This window comes from Clytia hemisphaerica, unplaced genomic scaffold (assembly GCF_902728285.1).
Source record: "Clytia hemisphaerica strain Z4C2 unplaced genomic scaffold, Clytia hemisphaerica genome assembly, whole genome shotgun sequence".
Lineage (NCBI taxonomy): Eukaryota > Metazoa > Cnidaria > Hydrozoa > Leptothecata > Clytiidae > Clytia > Clytia hemisphaerica.
This window is the reverse complement of record NW_027103598.1, coordinates 158,388-185,688: the sequence shown is the minus strand read 5'-3', so window position 1 is coordinate 185,688 and position 27,301 is coordinate 158,388. Positions and strand designations below refer to the sequence as shown.

At 34.2% G+C, this 27,301-nt stretch overlaps 1 protein-coding gene across 1 annotated transcript; it reads left to right on the top strand.

Moving 5' to 3' along the window:
* The first annotated feature begins 78 nt into the window (after positions 1–78).
* On the top strand, positions 79–27,301 carry LOC136801876 (U3 small nucleolar RNA-associated protein 6 homolog). The gene is made up of 23 exons (XM_067058539.1): positions 79–223; positions 6,071–6,155; positions 7,358–7,399; positions 7,593–7,661; positions 7,850–7,870; positions 8,114–8,161; positions 8,446–8,509; positions 12,489–12,549; positions 12,729–12,786; positions 14,411–14,443; positions 14,726–14,773; positions 15,276–15,369; positions 15,871–15,955; positions 16,302–16,390; positions 16,624–16,698; positions 16,971–17,047; positions 17,490–17,688; positions 18,061–18,116; positions 19,499–19,576; positions 20,577–20,686; positions 21,991–22,054; positions 22,926–22,998; positions 26,622–27,301. Exons 1-23 carry the CDS (start codon positions 132–134, stop codon positions 26,783–26,785), a joined length of 1,785 nt encoding a protein of 594 aa, XP_066914640.1. The 5' UTR covers positions 79–131; the 3' UTR covers positions 26,786–27,301.

Below are 27,301 nucleotides of genomic sequence, written 5' to 3'. Positions count from 1 at the left end.
TGAGTGCCTCCTCGTCGCTACGCTCCTGCGGGGGCAATTATAGAAAATGCTGACTTAGCAAAAGTTACAATTTCTGATAATAAAATGGTAGCAAAGATTTGAATTTAAGTAACCAAAATTAAGTTAGAAAAATGGCAGAAGTTGTGTATCGAAATCTGGAACAGATACTTCCTGAACTCCAGGAGTTGGAAAAACAAGAAGTCTTCACAAAAGAAGAGCTGAGGTAAAAAGGAATTTATTATTACCTTTGGTTACTTTTACTTTTTTGGTGTTTTGCAGTTATGTCTTTGAGCATATAGCTCTGGCAAGAATCTTTTGATCCACACCACACTGACCAAAAAAAAATGGATCAGCAGAGAGGTTCCATGTCCAAAATTGAGTTTAGACTATCTGGCTGGTGCAATGGCGGGCACTTCCAGTTAAAGTTCGTTACAGGGGGTGAACGACAGCGGAATTCTGAAGCAAAATATGTTTTTGAAATTCCTGGATTTCCAACAAAAGCAATTGAAATTCCTGGACTATGGCGCGCCGAATTACTTTTTATTACCAACTTTTTTTTCAACACCAACTTTTTTTTTCGACAACAACTTTTTTTTTCAACACCAACTTTTTTTTCGACACCAACTTTTTTTTTTGATACCATTTTTTTCTGAATTTGACTATTTGAAGTTATTTTGCTAATTCTAACTATACTCCCACACCTCGGTTCGAACCACCAAATGCAAGCTCGTGGTTTCCAACCCACGCCTTACCTTGAGCTATCGTCGCACAGCCCAAATCACGCAATTCTACATATTATACCAAACTGGCAAAGACGGGGGTAGTGTATTAATATGGGTAAAAGTACCCCCTTTTTTAAACCTGACTGAAATTCGAGCCTTACTAGCAACCCTGCGGGAAGGCGCCGAGTATGCACCCGGCACAGTGACAAGCCTTACTAGCAACCTGACCTAACTGTAATCGAATCTGGACCCCCGGAAAATTACCACGGCTGAAAGAACGAAAAAAATTGAAGGGCAATTGGCTGATTGAAAGTTTTCAACCTTTTTCCTTCCTACCATCTTTTATTTTGATACTCTGTCTCGATTACCTGCTAATGTTGATTACTCAAAAGTGAATACCGTGAGAGGTCCTAAAGCCGACAGCCCAGCCTAAAGCCGATGGGGTCTTTCAAAGATACAAACTAAAATAAAAAAAACCTTCGCGTGACGCCGAAGATACAAAGTGTCAACTAACTGAGAGATTGATACATTGAACCAATTGAACCAAAAACAATAATTGCTTTTAACAAACTATTTTTTTATGCAATATGACAACGCATAAATGACAACAGTATACGTAGAACAGCATCAAAAAGTAAGAGAATGTTTTGATTTTCCAAACAACGAAAATAAAAGAGGTCTGTGTACGAGCTTGCTCATTTGAAACGTTACGAATCAAGCCTGGTTTCTATTACTTTAATGGCACGGGCTTGATTGCAGGGCCACGACTGTGTGTAAGAACATATAGACCGTATAAGTACATTATGAATATTACTGATAAGAATACAATAGAGACGTATATTACAAGATTATATTACATGCCCTTGCTCTATTCATTAAAGATAATATATGGCGTCAAAGAGTAACTTAAATGAAGAGGTCCGATTGCGGGCCTTCCGTAAATAAACATCCTGACTTATAGGTGGTAAAGAGGGCGTTGATAGTGCCGCCCATTGATCGATGTTTGGGGATAAATTAGTGACCACGCATCCCCCTTTTTCAACTTCGAGCCTTTTAAAATTAGAGGTTTTTTGAGGAAACCAGTCCAGTTGTTTAGTATTTTTTCCGCACAAGTCACTTTATACAAAAATGTTATCGTTTAAAAGAAAATGATCCAGAAAAGGTAAGATTTTTACACTCGACTTTTTAATTAATTAATGGAAATCTTGACATTACAGCTATTTGTTAGATGTTTGTTCGAAAGTTCTAAGCATAGTTTAAGGGCAACTTGGAGAGGGAATGGGGGAACATAGAATTTTTTGTTCATAACAGTTAGGGGGGGGTCGGAAGCTGGGCGTGTCGGCTTTAGGACCTCTCACGGGAAGGGCCTTGTCCGGGGGGGGGGGCTCTCATATCCGGGCCTTTGTCATGTGCTGTGAGGGTGGGGGTTTTCGCATCCCAAATGCCGTAAGGGTGTTTCTATGAGATTGCACTGCAGGGTAAATTTTAAAACAAATTCAAAATAATTGTTAAAAAGAAAGGTTCTTACTTCTTGTTTGTTTGAAAAAATTTCTATTGTCTGATAATTACGGCTGACAAGAATAATTTTCTCAGTTTTTCTTTGAAACAGAAAATTTCCCAAGCTTCTTCTTTCACGCAGATTTATAGCTGAGAAATATAGTGCACTATAAGGGTTGGGTAAATCAAGAGAAAATGCACTGAAAGGGTATATACCTTTTCAGACATATTGAACTGCACTGTAATGGTACGATTTTGAAAAGCAGATTTTACGCGGCACATACCGTCGTTTCGAAATCGAGTGGCCCCCCGGGCTTTACGTTTGTATAGCGCGCGGTAAATACATGCACATGCGCATCCGATCACAAATTTCTGTAAAGCCAGAAGGGCTAGATGAAGCAAAAAAAAAGTGAACATCAGAAAAAAATTTTCTGCTATTGTTTCCGAAAATCCGCAAAGCTTCTGATTGGTCAAGAGCTGAAATTCTATTATAATGTCACGTGACTTAGGATTTTCTATCTAACTTCGACACACTTTTCAGCAAAAGCACGCCATCTAGCCTTTCGGGCATTACTACATCATTGCCGATCATCGCGATCATCCATTCTGCTCTAAAGGCGTGATGACCATAGACCTTTTTTCAAAGAGGAGTCCTGTTGAATAATTATGTAGTCCTTAAAACTTTTAAGACTTGATATTTCTGTGCCAATATTGGCGTTAATAAACTACTCCTTTTGCAGTGGTATTTTTCCTTCTACTCTCAAAATATCTAAAGTTGTGCCTGTCTTCAAACACAAAGGCTCTCCCCTTGAAGTCTCTAATTATAGGCCAATTTCACTTTTATCTAACATTGAAAAATCTTTTGAGAAAGTGATGTATTCACGGCTCTCTGACTTTCTTGAACATCATAATCAAATCTACTCTCAACAATTTGGTTTTCGTAAGGCTCACTCTACTGAGCATACACTCATTAATATTGTCAAACGTATCCGAAACTATCTTGACAATGGTGGGTTTGCCTGTGGTGTATTTGTCGATCTACAAAGAGCTTTCGATACAGTTGATCACAAAATTTTACTTGAAAAACTTGATCACTACGGCTAGTCAGAGGCATTGTCAACGACTGGTTCCGATCTTACCTCACTAACTGCTCCCAGTATGTTTCTCTTGCAGGCTCAAATTCCCTTTTAAAACCTATTAATCATGGAGTTCCTCAGGGTTCAGTCTTGGGTCCTCTGCTGTTCCTGTTGTATATAAACGATCTTCACCGCTGTATAAGAACCTCTGAAACATCATTTTGCTGATGATACTCATTTACTAAACTTTTCAAAAACTGTATGGAACCTTTGTGGGAGGGTTAATGCTGATCTCAGAGTCTTAGTCAGTTGGCTTAATGCCAACAAAATTTCATTGAATGCTAGCAAAACTGAGTTTGTTATTTTTCGTTCCCCTTGGAGACAGATGGATTGTATTCCAAGAATTAAGCTTTGCGGGAAAATCCTATCACCAAGTAATATGAAGTATTTGGGTGTTCACCTTGCCAATCATCTAAACTGGAAGGTTCATACTTCTTTCGTTGCTGCTAAATTGAGAAGGGCAAATGGGGCAATATCCAAACTACGTCACTATGTTCCAATTCACATCCTTCTAAACATTTATCATGCAATTTTTGCCTCTCATGTTCGCTATGCTAGTCAACTCCGGGGACTGTGTGACAATACTGTCACACATAGAATTCTTACTCTTCAAAACACTGCACTAAGACTTATGACCTTTAGTGAGCCAAGAACTTCTGCCACTCCCCTGTTTGCTGTGCTTAAATTACTCAAAATCTTTGATCAGATGAAAGTAATGAATTTATTCAAAAATACCTCCAAGGAAATCTTTCTTCTGATGTCCTATCAACACTTAATTTTGATGAAATTGATCACTATTAAACTACTAAAACTTTCAACGGTCAAAACCCCAAATTTTGGAGTTAACTCTTTCTCTTGTCTTTCATCAAAACAATGGAATGAGTTACTAATAAATCATCCTGGCACTGATTTTCACAACTTTGATACTGATGAACTAAAATCTTTAGCTACAAAATTCTATTTAGACAAATACAAAGCTGAAGATGAATAATGTTTGTGTGTGTGTGCGTGTGTGTTTCTGTGCGAATATGTGTACGTGAAGTTTGTGTGTTTGCCCGGGATGGGAGGGGGTGGGTGGTGTAACTGGAAGAACTTTTCAAAAAAAAAACTACTTAAAGAAATTGTCATAAAATAAAAGTAAAAATATTTATTATATTCATTATTATTGTTGTTACTTATTAATATTATGATAATCGTTTATTCATTTTTTTTTTAATCCTGTAACAATTTTTCAGTTTCTTCTAGGTTCCCCATTGTATTTAGAGTAATCTACTTTTTTTTGTAAGGGGTTATCCTGCTGCTCAATAAGATCATTTAAATATTCCCTTTGCCACTAGGGGCTCTAAAGTTCATGTTTACCCCTGGCTCTTGCACTGTAATCTAGAAAGGCCTTTAGTGCTGCATAAACAAACAATTTTATTGGTTAGAAATGTCAAAACATCACACTGCATTACTTGATCAAAATCATGGTCAGAGTTAATGGGGAGCCTTGGTCATACTTCATATGATATTTTCCTGTGTTTTACCTTGTGGAAGTTTTTGTTCTTTGTGCAAGAAGTAAATTTGACCGGTTGTCAATGTTTTAATTATTCAAGTGGGATTTCTGTAGAATGGTAAAAAATGGCTTGGCTGGAATCAACACTATACCGTAGCTTTGTGTAATGCTGATATACCTTGTCTAATTCCGTCATATCAACTATTTGCAAAGTCAGTTAGTCACACTAGGAAATCAACCTTTCAGGAAAAACAACATCAGTCATCTACAGGATGTATTTGCAACAACAAGGTTTAGAATTACCTGAATCAAGTTTAAGTTCCCAAGACAATTAATAAAAACTTGTAAATTTAAAATGATATGTGTATCAACCAACCAAAATTTGTCATTCAATTCCCCGAGACAGCGCTTTGATTTTTAAGGCCTTGTTTATACGCTAAAGTAAAAATAATTTCGCACATGTAAATGGGTCAGTGTTTGAGGTCCGGCAAAATTTCCGGGAAATAGCAGTGCGCAGATCTAGGTGGGTTTCGTCTCCCCCTTAGGTCTTTTTCTTGGGAAGTTTATCTTCAAATTAGTTTTCAAGGTTGGCTTGGCTCAAACTTTTTCATCTATGGCTCAAATTTTAGGCAATTTCTCATTGTTTTTGAAAATGTTAATTTCATTAAAAAGCGCCAGGTTATTTTTTCATGAATCATTTTGGAAGTTTTGCAGTGCATTTTTTTGCTTGCGAGTCAAGTAAACAATACAGCGCTTTCGCAACATTAATCTTTGATACGCATTTCAGCGGGAGGCTAGTGTGACTAACTGAAAGTAGTTGGAGTAATTTTTTAAACAGCCTTAAAAAGACCAGATAGTTGCTATGGCAGCAGAGTTAGACATGGTATGACAGCATTACATGAAAATACAGAACAATGTGGAGAAAGGTCTTTTCCTTTTGGTCAATAACTCAAAACCAAAAAAGGGCCGGATAAGTGAACCGCTGGGCCGGATAAGTGAATGCGTGGTCAGGAAATAACAGGTTGGCAATGGGTGATTGACTTAGTTTGCATGAAAGCTGAATGGCAAAATTGATGCCTATGCAATCGCTTGATAGTTGCCAAGGAGCAGATGACTGTTTCCATGCTGGAAGGTGGCATTCTGCTGGATCATCACTCAATAAAAATAAATCTTCTTTCCACAAACAATCACTATAAAACAGTAAATATGTTATACTTTAGGATTGCTACAAAGAGAAGAACGGACTTTGAATACAAATTACAAAAGAAGGTCATGAAGAAACAAGATGCTTTGAATTATATTGAAGTGAGTATTTTCTTCATTCAATTTGAAGACTCATTTTCTTTTGTCAAATGTGACCTTCAATGGGAAAAGGATTGTTCTGTTCATGTATCAATGGGATCCAATTTCAGTGATGTTTTCAAATCAAACCAGATTAAATCCATTTATTACGAAATGTCTTAATTATGGGAATCTGATTGGAATTGATTATTATTCTTTATCGACCGCCGAAGGCGGTTAATTTTCCGAGCTGTATACGGGTAAAAAAGTTGGATTCAAAATTTGTCACAACTGCGCTATCCTTTTGAATATTTTAAAATTTGACTCGCCCATTCATGCCTATTCTGCACGTTTTGCAGAATTTTGTCGGTTAAAGGTTTGAGCAGCTGAGACAAATTTGAGATATTTGTAGAATCGCTGGTTTTCTGAAATGTGTGGCGTTTTACTACGGAGATAGAAAAAGCATTTTTTCGGAGATAACGATGTTAATCATGAATAGATGAAAAACATGCTGTGGCGCCCCGCTAGGGAGATAAATGTTAAGTAAATAAAGAAACTTTAAGTATTTATCAGCTTCTGATTCAAACCACAAGTGATTAAACAACTCAAAATATACTACCCCACCAAAATCACTAATCTGGACAAGCAACATAGCAGAACTGCCACAGTGGTTTAGCTAAACGAGTAGTGCTTCAAACACTGCCAAGTTCATGCTTTGAGAAAAGGTCCAGCATAAGAAACGGTGGGGAATACTTGTATCCTCCTCGTGCCGACCGCTGGATACAAATCCACTTATTTTGAAGACAAAAATGAAGAAGTTTGGAGATCTATCAACTGGCAGTTTCAAAACATCTCCATTTTGATGGAAATCAAACACTGATCGCGCAGAGTTAGCGCCTAAATACATTTTGAGAATTTTGCCCTAGCGTGCACGCTCGCCCGATCGATGGAAACAGGCCTTGATACCTAAGTAATTAGTTTCAATATCCATATTTTCAAGTCAAATCACGCAAACGAGAGTGTCGAAGTGGATCATTGTCTAAACCGATGAATTCTTCATCAAATTTAAGGCGGTCGTTATCCAGTGATGTGAGCACTGTTCTAGTTTATTTTTTTGGATAAGGGCAAAGGTTATAAATCTATTACAATGCTAAGAGGTGTTATCAACTATAGTTATAATACCATAATTTTCAACACAATATGTTCTATATATTTATTTTCAATAGTATGAAATGAAATTTGAAAAGCTGATGAGCAAAAGAATGAAGGTATATATAACTTTTTCCTTTGAAGAATTCTCAATTGTTCGATAATTATGTTAATAATTAACAAATAGTACACATCATATAAGTCTCTCACTCATAAGTTTTGCATAATGAATGATTTAAAATCTGGTTAATTTATCAGACATTGAATGGTCAATTAGAACTCATATATTCAAATTATTTTCTCGGTTTACAGCGTTTAAAACTTCATCCCTTTTCTCCCGCAACTATCAATCTCCAAAGAAGAATACACTCATTGTTTGATGTGAGTTACCAGATTAAATTTTCTACTAATAATTTCAGCTAAACAAACAAACCTAGACCCTAATTTATATAGTGTTTTCGTAAAAAAAATGCTGCTGTCTTTACATTTAGAAACAATTAAATTTAAATTGATAAAATTGATTTATTTAAATAATAAAGGGTTTATACACTTTTTGGATTCTTTTCTAGAAAGTACTGATGAAATTTGGGGTAAGTGATTTGTATCTGCACCTTGTTTATTTTCAGTTTTATTTTTTTATATCTTGTTTCAATCATTCATCTATTGCTGTAAAAAGTTTATATTAGTAAATGCTTTAATTGAATGTTTTTGACTTTTAGCTTGACATGCGTTGTTTCTGTATTTTAATTAACTTTTTCAGATATATAAGTATTAAAAATAATATTAATATGATATTAATAAATGAATATGAATAAATATCAATTTCATTTAAGGATGACCTCAATATTTGGACACAATACATCAACTTTTGTAAGCGTGCTGTAAGTTGTCTTCAATAATTCCTTTATGTATCTCCTCCACAATTTCAACGCATTTGCTTTATTGAAATCCTGAATTATCCAAGAAATATACTGAAACAGCCAGGACAAATTTTAAAATTTGTCATTTGCAATAAAAAGAGACAAAAACAATTATAATAGAATTCAGCATACCCTTCACCAGGACAAACAATAAATCGTTCCTCTTGATGGATTCACTTAATGATTATATGAACCTAGACTCAAGTTGTTCAGGATTCTGAGATTCCCCTTCCCTTCAATTACAGAAAGCCAAGAAATCGTTAGCCAAGGTGTTTGCAAAATTACTTCAAAAACATCCACATAATCCAGGTTTGTGTCTTTATTATTAAACTAGTACATAGCTTACACTAACATGCCACCGCAGCAATATAATATTTAAAAAATTCTATAATAAATTGTATAATCATAACAATGTCAATTGCAAGATTATAAGAAATGCATGGGGACAAAAAAATAGTAAGTAACTACACGTTTGGTTAAACGAAGAAATAAAAGATTTTCTTTTTTCCTGAAAATAATAACAATAACACTCCATCTAAATAAATAAAAACGATGGCCTAAAGTCTGTCCAGATATAATTGGCAGTGGAAACAAGAATGCTTGTAACTTTTGATAGTCAAATATAATTATGGAAATTTTTTTTGCTTGTTTTAGAGAATCAAAAGCGCTATATTTGAATGTATTTTTGGTTGAAAAATTCACGATTTTTAGTGGTAAAATATGCGATTGCAAAAATTGAGCTTTTTTTCTACTTATACTATAACGTTCATTTTTACACCAGTTGTAGTTCAACCTTAGGTTAAAAAGTTTGTTAAATTTCAAGGTAAACAAAAGAGTCCTTCGAAAGATATGGGACCCGAAATACCCCTTGGTAGCATTTTTTGTGAAATATCAAATCTCCAACTTATTACTAAAAACGGGGGTAGTGATATGATTGATAAAACAGTTTTTCGATCATAACACATTTTACGATCTCTTTAATGACCTCATAATCAAACTGTGTTTAGTGTTTTGGGAATTAGCAAAGTTCTTTAATGACTTAAAAATAACAAAGGCAATATAAGTTCATGCTTATCTTTTCAATCAAAACAATTATACTGCGATTTCACTTCGTTTCGAAATAATCAATGATACCAATAATACCAAAGCACCAACACTTAACATTTTCCAACTTTTAATTGCACTGTTCAAAAAAGATAACATAGCCCCCGTTTTTAGTAATAAGTTGGAGATTTGATATTTCACAGAAAAGTGCTACCAAGGGGTATTTCGGGTCCCATATCTTCCGAAGAACTTTTTTGTTTGCCTTGAAATTTAACAAACTTCTTAACCTAAGGTTGAACTACCACTGGTGTAAAAATGAACGTTATAACATAAGTAGAACAAAAGCTCAATTTTTACAATCGCAAATTTAACCGCTAAAAATCGCGAATTTTTGAACCAAAAATACATTCAAATATAGCACTTTTGATTCTCTAAAACAAGCAAAAAAAATTTCCATAATTATATTTGACTATCAAAAGTTACAGGCATTCTTGTTTCCACTGCCAATTATATCTGGACAGACTTTAGTTATAATTAAGGTTTCGACGAAGACATGAAAAAATCTAATTGAAAAGAAATGACTCTTATGTTTTGCAAGCTAAAGTTTATTCCACTTAAATTGGCATTCATTTTTGCTATCATGTGGAAACCATATCAGAGTAATTAGACTACTCGAGTACCTAATAAACGTACAGTAGCGAATAAACGTACAGGGTCGAAAATGGAGGCATGCAAACCTAATTGAAGGATCTTTTTAATGAGGTTAGGGGGTAAATATTGGGTAATTTGCTTTCTTTTGACGAGTAGAACAAACCTCAAAAGTCAAAGATGGATATTTATCATTAGAAACAAAAGTAGGCACTTGAAATTGAGGAAAATTTTTGTTAAAATTAATAAACGTACATGTACGTTTATTAGATACCCGAGAGTATCTTCCTTGAGAGTGGTTTGTACATGGTAGCAAAACAAACTTCCAATTTACATGGAATAGATTTTAAATGTAAGACGGGTTCAAGAAACGAGCTTGTCGGAACAGGTTGACGAGATAAGCTTTTAATGCTTTAAAGATTGAAACATAAAAAATAATCAGGAATAATTAATTGATTTGATTATTGATTGATTTAATTACTGATTGATTGATTGATTCTCTATTGCTACTTTGCCTAATAAACAATAGTCAAGAGGATACTGCGGATAAAATTTATCAAAAAGTTCTGCGCCATCTTAAATAGGGCGAAATAGAAACCAATCCTAGCTAAGGCCCGGACTCCACTCGCCTACGCTTTGATTGTACTTCTCAAGCAAAATCTTTTATGTTGTTGGTCAAAAGAAAAATAAAGATATGCCATTGTGGTCCATTCAGACGTACAGTCGAGAAAAGTTGAAATGCGCCTAATTTTTTTTAAAGTGCATAGTACTTTTTCATGATGCAATCTTTTCTCCAAACTAAAAGCTGATTGAATCCATTAAGATGATCACAGCGCAGACAATGAAGAGATGTGCCTTCAGGAAGCTAGACTTTTTGAGTTTATAGCTATATGCTTTCACTTTATGGTGTTTCTGTATGACTGTCTGTGTGCCTAGTCTAACCACCGTTAAATGCCTTCGGGAAGGTCCCTCCTAACTTGGAAAGCCAGAATTGGAGCTATTTCATTTCACCAAACTACTGGAGCGCAAGTTATTACGTAGGCTATCACAACTGAAAAAGTTGAATGTATGCGCCTATACAAACTTTTTTCAGGTTTTCCAAATAGATTTACCACACTGAACAAACAGTGAAAACACTCTAAGTGAGGTAAATCTATTTTGAAGACCGAAAAAAAAGTTTGTTTACATCGATTCACATTCAATTTTGGATTCATATGCTACATTCTACTTTTTTGTACTTTGCCGGTATCTTGTTTTACCGTTTCTGTATGACTGTCTGTGTGCCTAGTCTAACCACCGTTAAATGTCTTCGGGAAGGTCCCTCCTAACTTGGAAAGCCAGAATTGGAGCTATTTCACCAAACTACTGGAGCGCAAGTTATTACGTAGGCTATCACAACTGAAAAAGTTGAATGTATGCGCCTATACAAACTTTTTTAAGGTTTTCCAAATAGATTTACCACACTGAACAAACAGTGAAAACACTCTAAGTGAGGTAAATCTATTTTGAAGACCAAAAAAAAAGTTTGTTTAGATCGATTCACATTAAATTTTGGATTCATATGCTACATTCTACTTTTTTGTACTTTGCCGGTATCTTGTTTTAACGAGTTAAGAAAGATATTCCCGAGTTACGACCATATAATGGTCTTTAAAGCTTAAGAAGCTCTATAAATAATAAAGGTAGTTATTAATAAAATAACAGACAATATAAATTACAGTTTGATAAGTTTGAACAAAAATATCAACAAAATGTACATTTGAAAACTTGAGCAAATTTCTTTAAAGATTCCCGAAAAAGAATTGAAATCATTGCTGAAATGAACTTCTGACTAAATTACAGTATTTATTCAGTTTTAAAGACAAGAAACAAAATTAGACATACAAAACACTTTTTCCATTCAATGAATCGAATCAGCTCATCATCATAACCAGTCTGCCATTTTGTTTGTTTTGATTTGCAAAAGTAATATTGTAATCCTTGTTATGGTGATGTTATATACTTTTTCTATAATTTGCATTTATAACACTCGCTTCAGCTTTTCAATCCTAAATCAAAACTAATGAAATGCAATATATAATAATGGTAATAGCATATAACGTAATATGAAAATGTGTATAACATTTACCGCTGTATAATTTACCGCCATATTTTTGCGGAACACTTAATTGGCCGGAACAGAAATACGAACAAACGCGCGCAAAGATTCGAGATTCCTGTCCAATATCCTTGCGTGAAGCTATGAAGGCCTCCTCACTCGCTACGCTCGTTGCGGGGGCAATTAGCTCAAGTCTTTTCGGAGTCTTCTTTTATGGCCTTTTTATGGATTAATCCATTAATAATCCATTTATAGCCCTGCAAAAATAAAGTAATAAAAGTAATTAACAAGTGTATTCTATTGTTTTACATCGTAAAAATTGACATTTTAATGATGTCAATTTCATAACTGGTCACTATGGGGAAATATTGACCGGCCACGTGACATTAATCATCCAATCAGTTTTCTTAAAAATGATTGACAGTTGTATTCCAGGGCTATAACAACCAATACAGTCTCAATGTTTCTAGTTTCAAGAAATAATTTTACCTTTTCTAGATGTTTGGTTGCTAGCTGCCAAGTATGAAATTGAAGATCAAAAGAATGTTGACAATGCAAGGTATTCGGCATTAATTTCAAAACTGTTTAACAAAGAATTTTGTGCTACATAAAATAAGAAAAGCAATTTAAATTGGTACAATTTTTAAAAGAAAAGGTCTTTGGCACTCTGAAGTTCAAAAAGTTCTCTTTGAAAACCAAGTAAATCAGCAGAATATTTTCTCTTTATTTTGATTACAGGTCAATACTTCAAAAAGGTCTTCGTCAAAATAACGAATCTTCTATTTTGTGGCTTGAGGTTTGTGAATTTTTTTGAATCTCTTAAAATAAAATCTCTTAAATTTGTTTGTTTTTCTAAGATTTATCGATTTACTTATTACTGATTTTTAAAACAGGTTATCGTTGTAAGGTACTCAATCTCATAATAGATCACCCATTCTGCGCATATCACACTCTTTTCTAAATGGATACGGCGAATGTGACGGTATCACCTTGTTGTTTCGGCAAAAACATTCAACAAAACTCAGAAGCGTCTGTTTTGGTGCAATTGTTTTGCTTTAGCCAATCTCTGAGCTTAAAAGCTCATTTAATATTCATCCAAAATATAGTTGAAAAACATCAAAGCGTTGTGCCAACTGGAGATTCTCTTACTAAGCCATGGGATTTATAGTGTATACGTGTCAGCGTACAGTAAAAAGAATCCGAACGGAGGTATTTTATTGCCATCATTTCTTACCTCTATTTGTTTTGACTATGTTAACTTTATTTTTTGGACCTACCCCGGTGGAGGTCCTATAAATTAACCTGTGTCCGTTCGTCCGTTCGTCTGTTCGTTAGTTATTAGCTTTCCTCATGATTGGCTCGTTAGTTTTTTCTGATTTTTTGCACAAAGATGCATAACTATAAACCCTCGAATGTGACGGAGCCCGATTTTCAAAAAAAAAAAATTTGGGGCAAATTTGGGCCAAAAAACGGCTAAAAAACGGGTTTTTTGGACTTTGTGAAAAATTAGGTCGTTATTTTTTTCTGATTTTTTGCATGAAAGTAGGGTACCATCGTAGGTAAAAATTGGTTTAAGCAGATTTTTGCAAAAAAATTTTGTTGGCTCAAAAAACGCATGTTTATCTATAAGAATCACTATTAATAAGCATACATCAATGTTCTTAGTCAAATAACTCAATTTTTTTATGATATAGATGTTTTTTTTCTCAGGAGGGCTTACTTTTAAAGAATATGTGTGTTTCGACATGAAATTTTGGTTGCTTGGCGTGTTTTTATAGAAAAACTGGCCAAATTCGATATTTTATTATAAGCACATTATCAATTACTTAGGTATTAGCTTTTCTCGAGATTGGCTCTTTCATTCTTTACGATTTTTTGCACAAAGATGCATAACTATAAACCCTCGAATGTGACGGAGCCCGATTTTTGGAAAATAATTTTTGGGCAAATTTGGGCCAAAAAAACGGCTAAAAAATGTGTTTTTAGGACTTTGTGAAAAATTGAATCATTAATTTTTTCTGATTTTTTTGCAGGAAAGTTAAAGTAACCATCATAGGTAAAAGATGGTTCAAACAGATTTTTGCAAAAAAATTTTGTTGGCTCAAAAAACGCATGTTTACCTATAAGAATCACTATTAATAAGCATACATCATCATCAATGTTCTTAAAAATTACTGAATTTTTTGATGAGATAATGTTTTTTTGCTCTCGAATATGAAAGAATATTTCAAGAGCATGAAATTTTGGTTTCTAAACGTGTTATTTTATAAGAAACAAACAACTAATTTTAATAGATCGTCACTATTAGTGTTCTAAATGATTGTTTAATGGTCACTCTCACGTAGATATCCATTATATATATGTGTTATATGCATAACCAGGTAGGTCCATAAAAGTATCACTTGTTTATTTTTTTTCAGTATTTCAAAATGGAATTGCTTCACGTTCGAAAAGTAAATTGGTTTTTCTTAATATTCTTTTTCTTTGCAAATGGTGTAAGAGAAATAAAGAAACCTCATTTTTCTTCATACATGATGAAATGAGGCTTTCGATGGTACTACTGTTATGGGATTTTCTTTGATTTAATTATTCCTGTATATTGTTCTTATGAATTGGGACGTAACAACAAAATTTAAATGATTTCTTTCACTTCTGAGAACAAAATCTTCAAATTTTCTTTTTGTGATCTTTCAAATTTCAAACTATTCTTTTTCGATATTTCTTTATGTTTCTAGATTAAAAAACGAAAGGAAGCTCTTGGTATTGGAGGCATATACCTGAAGGTGAGACATATTTTTATTTGTAAAAAGTAATTCCTACCAATCATTGTGTATATTCATGGAGGGGGGGGGCAGATTGGGCTACCAACATTCTTACATACATCTCTCATTTTCCGCTTCTTCTAGGAAGTTTCATTATTAATTCTAGTATTAAATATAGACTAAGATAAAACATACAATAAGCAATATGCTTATTCTCCAAAAAAAGGGTCGACTTTTCCTGAAGAATGTGTAAATAAACATCATAAAAGGCCTTAAGGCTCGGGGACATGAAAATCAATTTTGCTCCATTGTCCCAGGGACAAAATCAGCGTGCGTTTTGGGTATTTCCCTCAATTTTTGTCCAATGAAACAAAAAATAAACCATGAGACACACACTTTTTTTCTTGTGTTGGTGGGATGGAGCATGTTGCATTGCACCAACGCGCGAAAAAAACTTTGTGTGTCCCCAAGCCTTTAGATTAGGATAATAAATCTTTTTTCCTTTTTTTCTCATTTGTTACAGGAGACAGAAGAGGGTGAACCAAAAGAGATCGAAATATTTTTACAAAATAAAACGGCTGAAATTGTTTACAAAAATGCCATCAAGAAAATACCTGGTAATAAAACCTTGTTCTCTGATTTTTTTTTTGCTAGAAAATTACAAGTTCACTAACAAACATATACTACAATAACATATTGGCAATTTTGGCTATTTTACCATTTTTCAAAAATTGAAGTTCGAGCGAGAATGTCATTTTCGGGCTTTCAACTTGATTTCATCGAATATTTCGATCTTGGAGGGATTTATTGGTTTCTAGGCTATATTTCAAGCCGTACCAGACCATTTTTGAACTTTAGGATCCTAAGTCTTAGGTCCAGCGTTAAAACTCTACCCTTCCAACCTAATTTAGAGCGCTTCCAAATTGTTTGTGGTTATAAGATTTTGTGCGGAATTTCCCTTCTGTGCCAAGTATTTTGTCACTGATTGTAGATGACACTATTACAAAGATACAATAATCCATTCCCCTATCACCAGACACATTTTTTTGTAGACAATAAGATTTGTCTTGGTGAAATCTATTCAATTTTAATTGTATTTAATTTTTACGCTATTTTAGGTGATTTCAAGTTCAGAATGCTGTTCTTGGAAGTTTGTTTGGAATTTGATGACACAGACAACCTCATAACGAACATCTTAACGAAGTATCATTATTTTTATTACCCTATAAAAATAACCCTTGTTGGCATCTTCTTTTTTACATCATCATGACAATTTACTAAGGGTTGGCCAAATTTTGATTTTTTTAAATAAAGAAGCATTATTTTCTGGCAAAGAAAATGGGCTTAGTATTATTAATTATACGGCAAGTAAGATGTTTAACACAAATTAATTGTCGTCTCCTTTAAGTTCTTTAGTTGCCAGTTCTTTAGTTGCCAGTTCTTTTAGCGTCTGAGATTTCTTTCCACATACAGTGTTATACCATTGCCTAAGACCCAAAGTGTTTCTTGACTATGGTGGTGATTATTCGTTTTTCTCATTCTTTTCCAGCACTGAGGAAGACTTCAGAACGACAGAGAATATCTTCGAAATCATCTTAAAGAAAAACATACTTCAAAACAATAAGAAAATAATTCCAGGTTAATTTCAATGAGTATTTTTTCTCCTTTTTTGCTAAAAGCTATACCCCCTGAAAAACTAACTTACCAAAAACCTAGAGAGAGCTGAATGATGATCTTACTTGAAATCCTAAATAAAAACCTTAACATTTTGAAATCAGTCTTGACTCACTTTGTGCTCTGTCAGTGAATGGAACATCGCGTGTTCTTTTCAATATAGTCCACCGCCTGAATGTTTTTCTTCACTCTCTTAGATGATGTATGGTTGGAAAGAGAAGCAAATATATTACAAACATCACGTGAAATTCTAACGCAGCATAAATCAAATTGTAAGATCCAGCTCATTAAAAATGGGTTACTTTAATTAAGTTAGTTCTTGCAAGTCTTGCAATTTGAAGTTTGCTAATTTTTAACATTTTCGCGAAAATAAAAATATTTTTGATAAGCCAATTTTTATCTGCAATATTTTTCCTCCATGTCTGTTCCTGTCATTATATTTTTTGATGCTTCCGGGTCAATTCATATTCTTCCAAACAATCTCTTAACCTTCAAAATCTTATATTTGTATGGACCTTTTTTTCCTTTTGATATTTATTTGTAGGTACGATGTGGGAAAATTTTTTGAATATATTGGGTGAACTTTTGAAATTGAGTGCAACATCAACTCAGACGAATCGGGTAAGACTGGTGTAGTAATTAAAAGCCAGATCTCAGCTATTTGAAGTATCCAAATGACGGATTTCTTAGTGAAAACCTTAAGAGTCTTAAGAAGTGTGATGGGTTTTTTTGTGCAACTATTCGAGAATTGAATGTTGATCGAATAAAATCGTGTCAAAATAAGTCTGTATAGCAATAGTTTTATTGTGATAACTAGTTCGTAAAACATCGGGTAAAATGAGGTGGTCTGAAAAATAAAATATTTAAGAGGGTCTGTTTTTTTTAGTGTAAAATGACATTGAAATCCAGGATGGTCAGTGCAACGAGGTCGAGGGGATCCTGAAAAGTTAAAAAAAAAAACATCCAGGGTGTCACCTTTACCAAAAAAGATCTCCTCAACATAGAGGGTACAAATTTTTTCTGGAATAGCCCAATGACTGGACCTGTTGAATTTTTTTTGCAGAGAGTAAAGTATATTGAAGAATTGATGAGTGATGCTTCAGCCCATGGTGTGTTGTCATGTTCTATGGCTTGCTTTTGGTTGGATTTGGTTGTCGACGTTGAAGAAAACCCATTGCCAATCATTCAGAAATATGTTGATATATTTCCTCACGAACCACAGATTGCTCTCAAGTTTTTGGCAGCTAAAGCTGAAGTCACTGGTAGGATTTATAGCTAATTTTGAAGTTCACGGCTTCTAATTTCCAAATATTTTATTCTATCTTAGCTTATTCATTCCTGACGTTTCTATGGAAACAGCCCGGATTTTGCCAGTAGTGGTAAATTTAAGATGAGAAAAGTGGGTGAAATCTGCCACTACTGACAAAACCGGGGTGTTTCTGTAGAAAGCATTACGTCGTGAATATCATCATGAATTCGTTTTACAAATTGTGCTCGTTGAAAGCAAAGATTTTAGATTTTTTTTTAATCAGGCACGATAAAAAGTAGGCTTTATTGTCACTAGGGGGCGGCTTGATTTCTAAACACTTTTAGATATCTAATTTGTTAAATATTTTTCTGTTTACTTTCATCAGACGATTGGGAAGAGTTGAAAAAGCTGTTCCAGAGGACTCTGAGGACCTTCAAAAAGGTATACATTAAGATTTCGAAGTACTTGTACATTCTCCACAAGTTTAATCAATTATTTCGCCCTTGTGTCAGAAATGATATAATGCAGCAAGAAGATGGTTGTTAGGGACTAAGGACTCTCACTCTGTCTTTTGTATGCATATTACATTTTACATCTTACATCTTACATTTTTTTATAAGAATGTTCAAAATCTTTGAAGCCTTTGGAAGTTCTCAAATGTTTGAGTTCTAAGCCAAAAAGTGATCTTTTATTCTCCATTTTTTTGTGCAATCAAAAAATTGGGTAGTGTCAATAAAGCGTTGAAATGATATCAATAGTTTGGCCTACGTTTTTATATATATCTTACACGTTTTTTTACAAGAACATCCAAAATTTTTGAATCCTTTGGATGTTCTCAACTTTTTGAATTTTAGAACTGAAAATGCTCTTATTTTCACCAGTTTTTTTGTGTGCAATTTTTTAAGAAATTTAGTGATTTAGAGTTACCAAAGATTTAAAAATAATATATAATTGTTTGGCCTTTGAAGCCTCATGCTCTTATATAGTTTATTCTTATAAAAAAACGTGTATTGATGTAATCTTTTCTATTTGTGGAAAAGTTACTCATCGAAAGTATGCTGATTGTAGATAAATTCTAATTTTTTCCTAATTCAGACCGCGAAATGATAATAATGACTTTAATTTGATCTGAATATGCACTACCTGGTGATGCAAGAAATCTTAATGCGCACATTGTGGTCTAAATTATGTCTCGGAATGAATTAGTTGATTATTCGTTTGCGTCATTAAATGATGCTTAATTTCACAGAATAATTTATGCGTTGTTTTTATCCCGTGGAAAATTACAAAATGTGGCTAATAAGACAGATTTACTCTGAAACTCTCATATAATTTTTCACGAGGACCTGCCAGATTTCTTTGGGTTTGGCTTTGGCTTTATTAGTAAAACTAAGAGTTCTGTTTGTTACAAATGAATTATCTTAAGAGCTCCATACAGCCTAATACGGTTCCATTGTGACCGGGTAGCTCAGTCAGTAGAGCATTTGCCTTACAATCCAAGGGTTGTTGGTTCGATTTCCGGTCAACGCCAATGATCTAAGCGGTAACTTACTTGGAGCTGAGAGTAGGCGCTCCACCTCAGCATTCGACCTCCCAGGTCTAGCGCAAATAGAAAAGGGGATTAGACTCCCTCACTTTCGGCTCCGCCGACAGCCACCTGGTGAATATACTTACTTACTACTCCATCACTACAAGTTTGATATCATATAAACAATGTAATTACTGCGTTGCAATATTATAATAATGGGTTGTTGCAACACTGTTTTGTGTTTTTCTCAATCAGATATTTTGTGTTTTCTAATTAATCTGTTTTTCCTCCCAAGGGTGATTTGGCGATTTGGCAATTATATCTCGACCTGGCTGCCACGATGGAATTCGATCAATGCCAAAATGTTTTTGAGGTATCGTTTATTGATCGTCTACCGGTTACTTTGTGTAGTGGTTCTAATGGGATGGTCTTCTTAGAGTAATTCTTGCCAAAAGTTGATGTCCAAGTAGTCACAAACCAGATCCTGAGTCAAACTTCCCCTCTTTCCTTGTTGCGTGCGTGCGTCCGACCGAAACGGTAGACTCTCTACGCTGAGAAAACACAGAGAAAACTGACGTTCTTTTAGATTATTGGATCATATCTTTTAAATGTGAAGTAAAATTTTAACACTGATTATCTGATCTGATTTCAATGAAAAAAAATATCTCAAAATTTTTCATTGTAGTGGTATTTGAATCAATTATTTCCAAGTAATTATGTCTCAAATGATTAAAGCGTACATCAGCATTTAATTGATTTTAAACTTTTGTATAACTGCTTTCAAAATTTGAAAAGGTATTCATTTTGCCCACAAAAATTCTTGACATAACTCTATCCCTCATTCATACACCACGCATGTCGTTATACTTTGCCAAAAACGAAAGAAAAAAATCTGATTTATAAGTTTCCTCGGTTTAATTTTAATTGCACTTTTATCGGTAATGATGTGAAGGTGGGTTTGGTCGATTGGTCCAAGACGCAAATATTGTATTGGAAGATATATATTCTATTATTTTACTGTAATTTGAATTTTTTTTGGAAAGATAATACCAGCTCTCTCTTAGTTTTATATTCATGGTATTCACCATTGTAATGACTTCTGACATTTCATCACGGACTCAATAGGTGATTTGTTGTAATCGACGTAAAATCAGTCAATACGTCACCTTCAACCAATCAGCTGTTGGGTCCGTGGAAGACATTGCAATAATGGTGAAAATCATGAATATAAACAAAAGCTTTTTCCTTGAAATTTTTACCCTATTTTTACTGAGCGCCTACTAAATTCATTTCAAAGGAAAAGGATTTGAGAGTATAATGATAAGACCTCGAGTCATTCACTAAACATTTTTATTTTTCTCTTGTTTTTTTAGGAAGCATGTTTCTCATCACGAAAGGATGTTCGCTACCAGTTTGCCAGCAAGTATCTGATTTGGCTTTATGAATCCAAAGGTCTGGATGACACGCGCCAACTTTATCAAAGGTTTGTTTTGGCAAAGGCTTATTGCCCTTCCTAGATTTATTCCTCTACGAGCCAAACTTTTGCTTGACGAAAAGGGGAATCTGTTAATGTGAAGCGTTGGATTGATGTTTTTCATGTTTTATTTAGTGTTGCTTAAAGTTGCCTAATTTTCGCCATTATGGAGCAAACGTTTGGATTTGCAGAGGCGATCCCTTACGCAAATCGAACGGAATGGTGGAAATTATGTAACTTAACAAGATATGAAAAACCTGTATTTCAAGACCTTACTCTATCGTCGATTCACTTTTTTGGTCGCTATACTGTGATTTGAGAAAATAAAATGATAATTTATATGATAAGCAATTTGTCTACATTAGAACTTCAACGAAAAGAGTTTCGAATTATAAAGAGTTTTTTACGAGGGTTCCCTATCGACGGGGACTGAGAATTAGTATGAATTATAGCTTGACTCGAATGATGGAAGTTCGAATTAGCGAGAGTCTACTGTATTCTAATAAAACTCTCTGTTGTCATCTATTGTTGTTTTCATTCCCATTTTTCCATTCCTACCTAATTTAATCTCGTCAAATGTTTTCACAATATCGAATAAGTTATTAAGCTTAATTATAAATTTCTTTCAACAAGGAGAGAATAGTATTTCTTCACCGACGTCGACAGAACAGGTTTTCCATCCACGTCATTCGAACGGCTAATTAACTTTTAATTATTTTTTGATGAGATCAAAAGTCTGCCTCATCTAAATTATATTTTTTCCGTTAAGCATTTCCCCTCCCTGCATAAACCCTAGAATACGCATAGTCTTGAAAGTGTATCAGTTTTTAGCGAAAGATTTTCCTTTCAAGGGATTATTTACTCCAGATAAGATAGGAAGACTTCAACTTTCTCTGCACAACAAGTCGTCGTTCACTCAACTGAAGGTGCAATCTCAAAATAAGTGTCTTATAGTGAATTTGAAAAATCTTGCACTTTCATTCTTTTTGTGAGATTGGACTTTTTGTCGTATGAAAAAAATTGATTATCTTTCTTTAACTCTTGCTTATTCAAACTTCTGTTATTCGAATCCTTCTATAATTCGAACTTCTTTTCGGTCCCCGTCAGGGAGAAACCTTCTTAAGATAATTCCTATAATTCAAATCTCTCTGTAATTCGAACAAATAAGATTCCCCGGCGTGAGCACAAATCTCACAAATCCCAATATCAAAGTTAAAAGTCACAGTGTAACTACATATAACTTTTTTTAAGGCACTAATAGTCATGTGATTGGCGAATTATAGATGTATAGTTTTATTCACTTTCATTTTAAGGTTGTTTACTGAGAGGATGCCGATAGAATTCTTACAAAACTGCGTCCAAGTTGAAAGCATACAGGTATATTTGAGATCTTTATATATATATAAGACAGATAGATTCGATATTTTACGTGCATAGCCTCAGCAATCTACGACTATTAGACAGTCTTTCGATTGTCTTACGGGTTCACGGTCAGCCGGCTCGGCTATAATACGCAAAAAAAAAGAAATCTATTCAAGATGAGTCAAGAAGCCGAACTTGCATGAAGGCCCTGCAGCATTGGGATAGTCGAATGTACAATTGGTTATTCATTATCTGTACTGATCGCTACAAAGCGCCACTTCTTTCAAAATGAACTTCAATTGACAAAGCGCTGCTTCTTCAAAAAACGGTCCTATTTCAAATTTCATCGAAAGAGCACGTGATAATATACGTCTAGTATTGATTCTTTTACAGCGGCCCCAACTGATTATATAATATCATTTCCTTGACTGAGTCCTGATTACGATTGTTCTTTAGCTAAAATTCTCAGGTGGTTCAGACTATATCGAGGTGCTGGAAATAGAATTCTTTGCCCTGGGATTGTCTATTAGTTCTGAGCTCATACTTCTGTGCAGCCTGGAAGAAAACATATGCATACTTCTCCGTGCTTTTTGGTACCGAATATGTCTTGTATTGAAGAAAAATCGCTTTAAATTTTAATATTACCTTCGCTGCTCTCTGTGTATCCTAAAATTAATTCGATGAGTTTTACGAAGTAGGGCGTAAAATGTCGGATTCAGCGAATGAAGATTTGTTTTTGTTAAAGACTTTCATCTTTACGACACTAAAATTGGGTTTCCCCTTGAAAGAGGCGGCAAACTGCCTACGAGATGTGTCCCAGAAGTGCTACTTGCTATATCCCATTTACCATAATGATTTCAAAATTCCAACCCTCCTTTTTGTTTAGGAGAAGATTGATCTTAAAAGGTTACGTCATCTTCACGAGAAATTGGTCGATTATCACGGCACCGAAAATCCAGGTGAAAAAAACTTTTTTGTTCTCAGATTATTGCTACAAGAGAGTATTGCTCATTTTTAGGAATTCCCTCAAAACATATTTTCCATACACCAAGTTTGATGTGAATAATTGTTAAGAGCTTTCAATTACTTTGTCGGGAGGACATTCAGGACGTTATTTGTTTTCTTACCGAAAGTTAAAGCAAAATTCTTCGAAATTACTACACGTTTTTCTTTTTATAAGAACATCCAAAATTTTTGAAGCCTTCGGGTGTTCCTAACTTTTCGAGTTTTAAGCCTAAAAATGTTCTTAACATGTTCCTATTTTCTCCATTATGTGAGTGTTATTGTCTATTATCATAAGAAATAAGCCATCCAAAGCCTTAAAATGTTCTTAGCTTGTTCTTAATATTTTGGCAATCGAAGCCTTATGTTCTCATATAGTTTGTTCTTAAAAAAACGTTTAGTTGCCTTGTCATTGTGAATGCACAGTAAACTAGAACAGTTTCTATGAGAATGTTTCTTATTCCTGTTTCTCCCTCTTTGGTTTAGAGTCTCACAAAATTTCAAGTGGGTTATTAAAATAGATTATTTGCAAAATTCGATTTGGTGAGCGATAACTTATGCTCGGTAAAACAAGAGTGGGTTTTTTTCAATCAACTTTCCTATTATTTTATTTGTTTTTCCTGGTGGTGGGTTGCTATTACTTCCTCACGGAGTTATTCAACCAGCTAATAGCATGGTATTGTAAGCTCTACGCACACTGATTACCAAATTGGTCTGGTATAACCACAAGGAAAGAAACCGCAGGCGATTTGCACCTTAATTTGGGCATTATTTGATAAAGTCAATTTGAAGTATACAAACCCCTGTAAACAAGATTTCTACATCGTCAAAACCTAAATCGATCGAAAGTTTGAAGAGGGAGGTACAAGAAGTATTTTCAAAAATCCCTGAAATTATAATGGGCTTTACAAAGAGGTGAACTTGTCAGATTTAATTTCAAGTCAATTAAGAAGATTTATTTCTAAAAATAAAAGGCCATGACCATGCCTTTTTTTTGAGTTGATAAAGAAAACTGAACAGTTTCTAATAGGAAAATTGAATGATCATCCCATGCAAAAATTTAACAAAAGTCATGTAATAAACTAAATTGAATGGCGAAATTTAAAAAGTTTTCAGAACCCTTTAAAACTCCTGTATAATGATCATTTCGATATTTTTCTGATATCAAAGAAGAGTTGATTTTATCACTTGTTTGTAAACACTGCTAATGATATCTCTCTCGTAAGAATAACGTAATTGATAGACATTAAGCAAACAATTGATAACTATACCATGACATGCACGTCTAATGATTGCCGTAAAGCATGAAACTTGAAGTAATGTACTTTTTTAACTTGAAAATTTTGAAATAACTTTACGAATTCGCTTCACCTAGTCATCAAGCACTCTTTCCAATGAAGTTTAACAATATTATATAAACTATGACTTGGTAAAAATATAAATGTTTATGAAGAATATTGCCTCAAGGGGCATCCTTTCTGAAATGTCTATTTAATCTAATGAAAATGCGAAATTTTGCGAGATTGATAGGCCGAAATGGTAATGGGGACCATTTTGTGTAACATGTCATTCTAATAAAGTCCTTTCAAAAGATTCCAATAACACAATCATATGATACATAACGTGAAGGATAAATTCGCAAGTTTGATAGGCCGAAATGGTAATGGGGACCATTTTGTGTGTCATGTCTTACCAACAAAAGTCCTTTCAAAAGATTCCAAGAATACCATCATGGTATACAAAACGTCAAGGATGAATTACTCTGCGGTCACACTTTCCGAAACCGGTACTTCAGAAAGGAGACGTGTAGACGTATTGTCTTTCTTGTATCAAAAAAGCACTACATGTTTTTCATAAGAATAAACTAAGGCTTCGATGACCAAAATATCGAGAACAAGTTAGGAACATTTTAAGGCTTTGTGAACTCTGAGACATCCAATTTCTTAAAGGAAAATCGAACAAAAACATATGTTGAAAATAAGAACATGTTAAGAACATTTTTAGGCTTAAAACTTCAAAAATTAAGAACATCCATAGGCTTTCGATGTTCTTTATAAAGAAACGTTTATCGTACAGGACAATAGACAATAATACGAGACGTATGTAATTTCGAAACTTGTACTTGAGTGCATTTTCGTGATACAATATCCCTTTCATTTCTAAGTAACCCTCTTTCCGCTTTCTGGCGTCGCTCTATGTTTTGAAACATTACGTCAGATTTACTTGGCCATTACGTCAGCTTACATTATGATTTTTTACTGCGATATATTTTTAGCCCGTCAAGAGCAAGGTTAATCAAAATCCTCATACCATTTCAATGGTGTAAATCTAAAAGCTCAATGTGAGCCATGGTCGAGTGGTCAAAGCGTCAGTGCCAGGGGCTTCTTCCAATATTCTGTTCAGATCCCCGTGAAAACATTCGAAAACTATCTAAAGGCCCTAGATTACATGGATATCAACGTTAAATATCGGCTATGTCTATCAATAGGCCATTTCACAGTCAAAATGAATCATGGGTAATCAGGACTGATTGCGCCCCCATAACGGCTTCCCATTGGCTAGGCGCAAAAATCTTCAAAATTTTTCAAAACTTAGTAAGTCGTCATTAGCGCTTAGTGATACTGATTACCCATTATGCTTTGCGAGCGTGAAATGACCTATATGTCTGTTTTAAAAAATGAGTGATAAAAATCGTCCAAGGTTAATTCTAACGGCCGTTTAGAGTAGGTGTATGATGAGCCGCTTAAGGTGAAAAGGTGTAATGCCAGTAAAATGCTAAATAATTAGTTCCCTACAACATTATCTTCTTTTAATTTCTTTCTTTTTCCAATGCGAATGATTTGAACTCATTTCGTCCCACTTGTGGTTTCACTTTGGCTGGTGATATCACACAGAATCATTTAGATATTGCGAAATTCTATTCTTCCTTTTTTTAACGACCGAACCGTTATCTTTCCATTGACGTTTGTCTGATTTCCTGATCAAAACATTTCTGAGAAAGCCAATCAAATCAATTTTATCACATTCTCGTTGGAACTTGGTCAGTGAGTTTTTCCTCATAAAAAACCTTTTTTTAAATAGATTTTGGACAGAATTTTCATGCCTATTCTAGTCCATTTTTGAATCCGGGACTTTCTCCATTCTACTTTCTTCGGCTTTTTGTAGAACTAGCATATCTGTTTTTTCGGACCTCCTTCAATTCTATCCTCTTTCCTCGGTTTATTAAATTATTGGGGGGGGGGGGAGTGTACACTGAAAAGATAATCCTCCCTCGGCCTGGTTAGTGTTATAAATCGGTTTCTTCGAACCTCGTCAGAGTGTAATCGCCTCCATCATTTAATGTTTCCTTTGATTGTAATCATATAAATGTTTTCACATCTTCAACCGACAGTCAACTCTTTCTAATTCGAACCTCTACTTTTCGAATCTTGCTATAATTCTAACTAAAATGTTTGTCCCCTCAGCTAGAGATTAGTATAAAATACTTTTTGTAATTCGAATTTTTCTCTAATTCGAAGAAAATTCTTGGTCTCTTGAAACTAGAATTAGAGAGAGTCAAATGTACTTTTTCTTTTTACAGATTTGTGGATTGAGTATATTAGGTGTGAAAAGAAGCACAATGGTACCGACATCGAGTCAGCAAGTCGTCTCTTTATGAGAGCCAAAAACTCATTGAAGGGTAATTTGAACGAGGAATTCTTAGTCAAACACGCGGAACTTTTGAGAGAAACAAGGCGATCGTAAGTGATTCAGAAAGTTCAGAAACAAATTCTTGACGAGGAGACTCATTGAATCATTCAAATAAAAAGTACATCGAATGTGAGGTATGAGACTGGCTATTTTCACCTTTACATTGATTTTGGTTGAGTAATAGTATACATATCTTTACTAGACTACCAGAATTATTGGAGAAAATGGAGAAATACCAAAACCCTAATTGCCATTGTTCAGACCCACCCTTTTATGTGGTTTCAACTAATGACATTTATGAGGATGCGGTTACAGGGTGAATGATGTCTGGATTTCAACACTAAAAAGAAAACTGACATTATTTGAATTATTCATCTTCCCCTTCACACAGCCTCTAATTTGTTTAAACGGGTGTAATTTTAGAATTTAATTACTCCCCGCCATCAGTAGAAGCTAGCTAAATTAGTTTTTTTAATGGATCTATTATAAACCTTTTTTTAAATGACAGTCATAAATAATGTTAAATTGCCAAAATGTATTTTGTTGTTGATTTTCAATTGGCATTCTTTA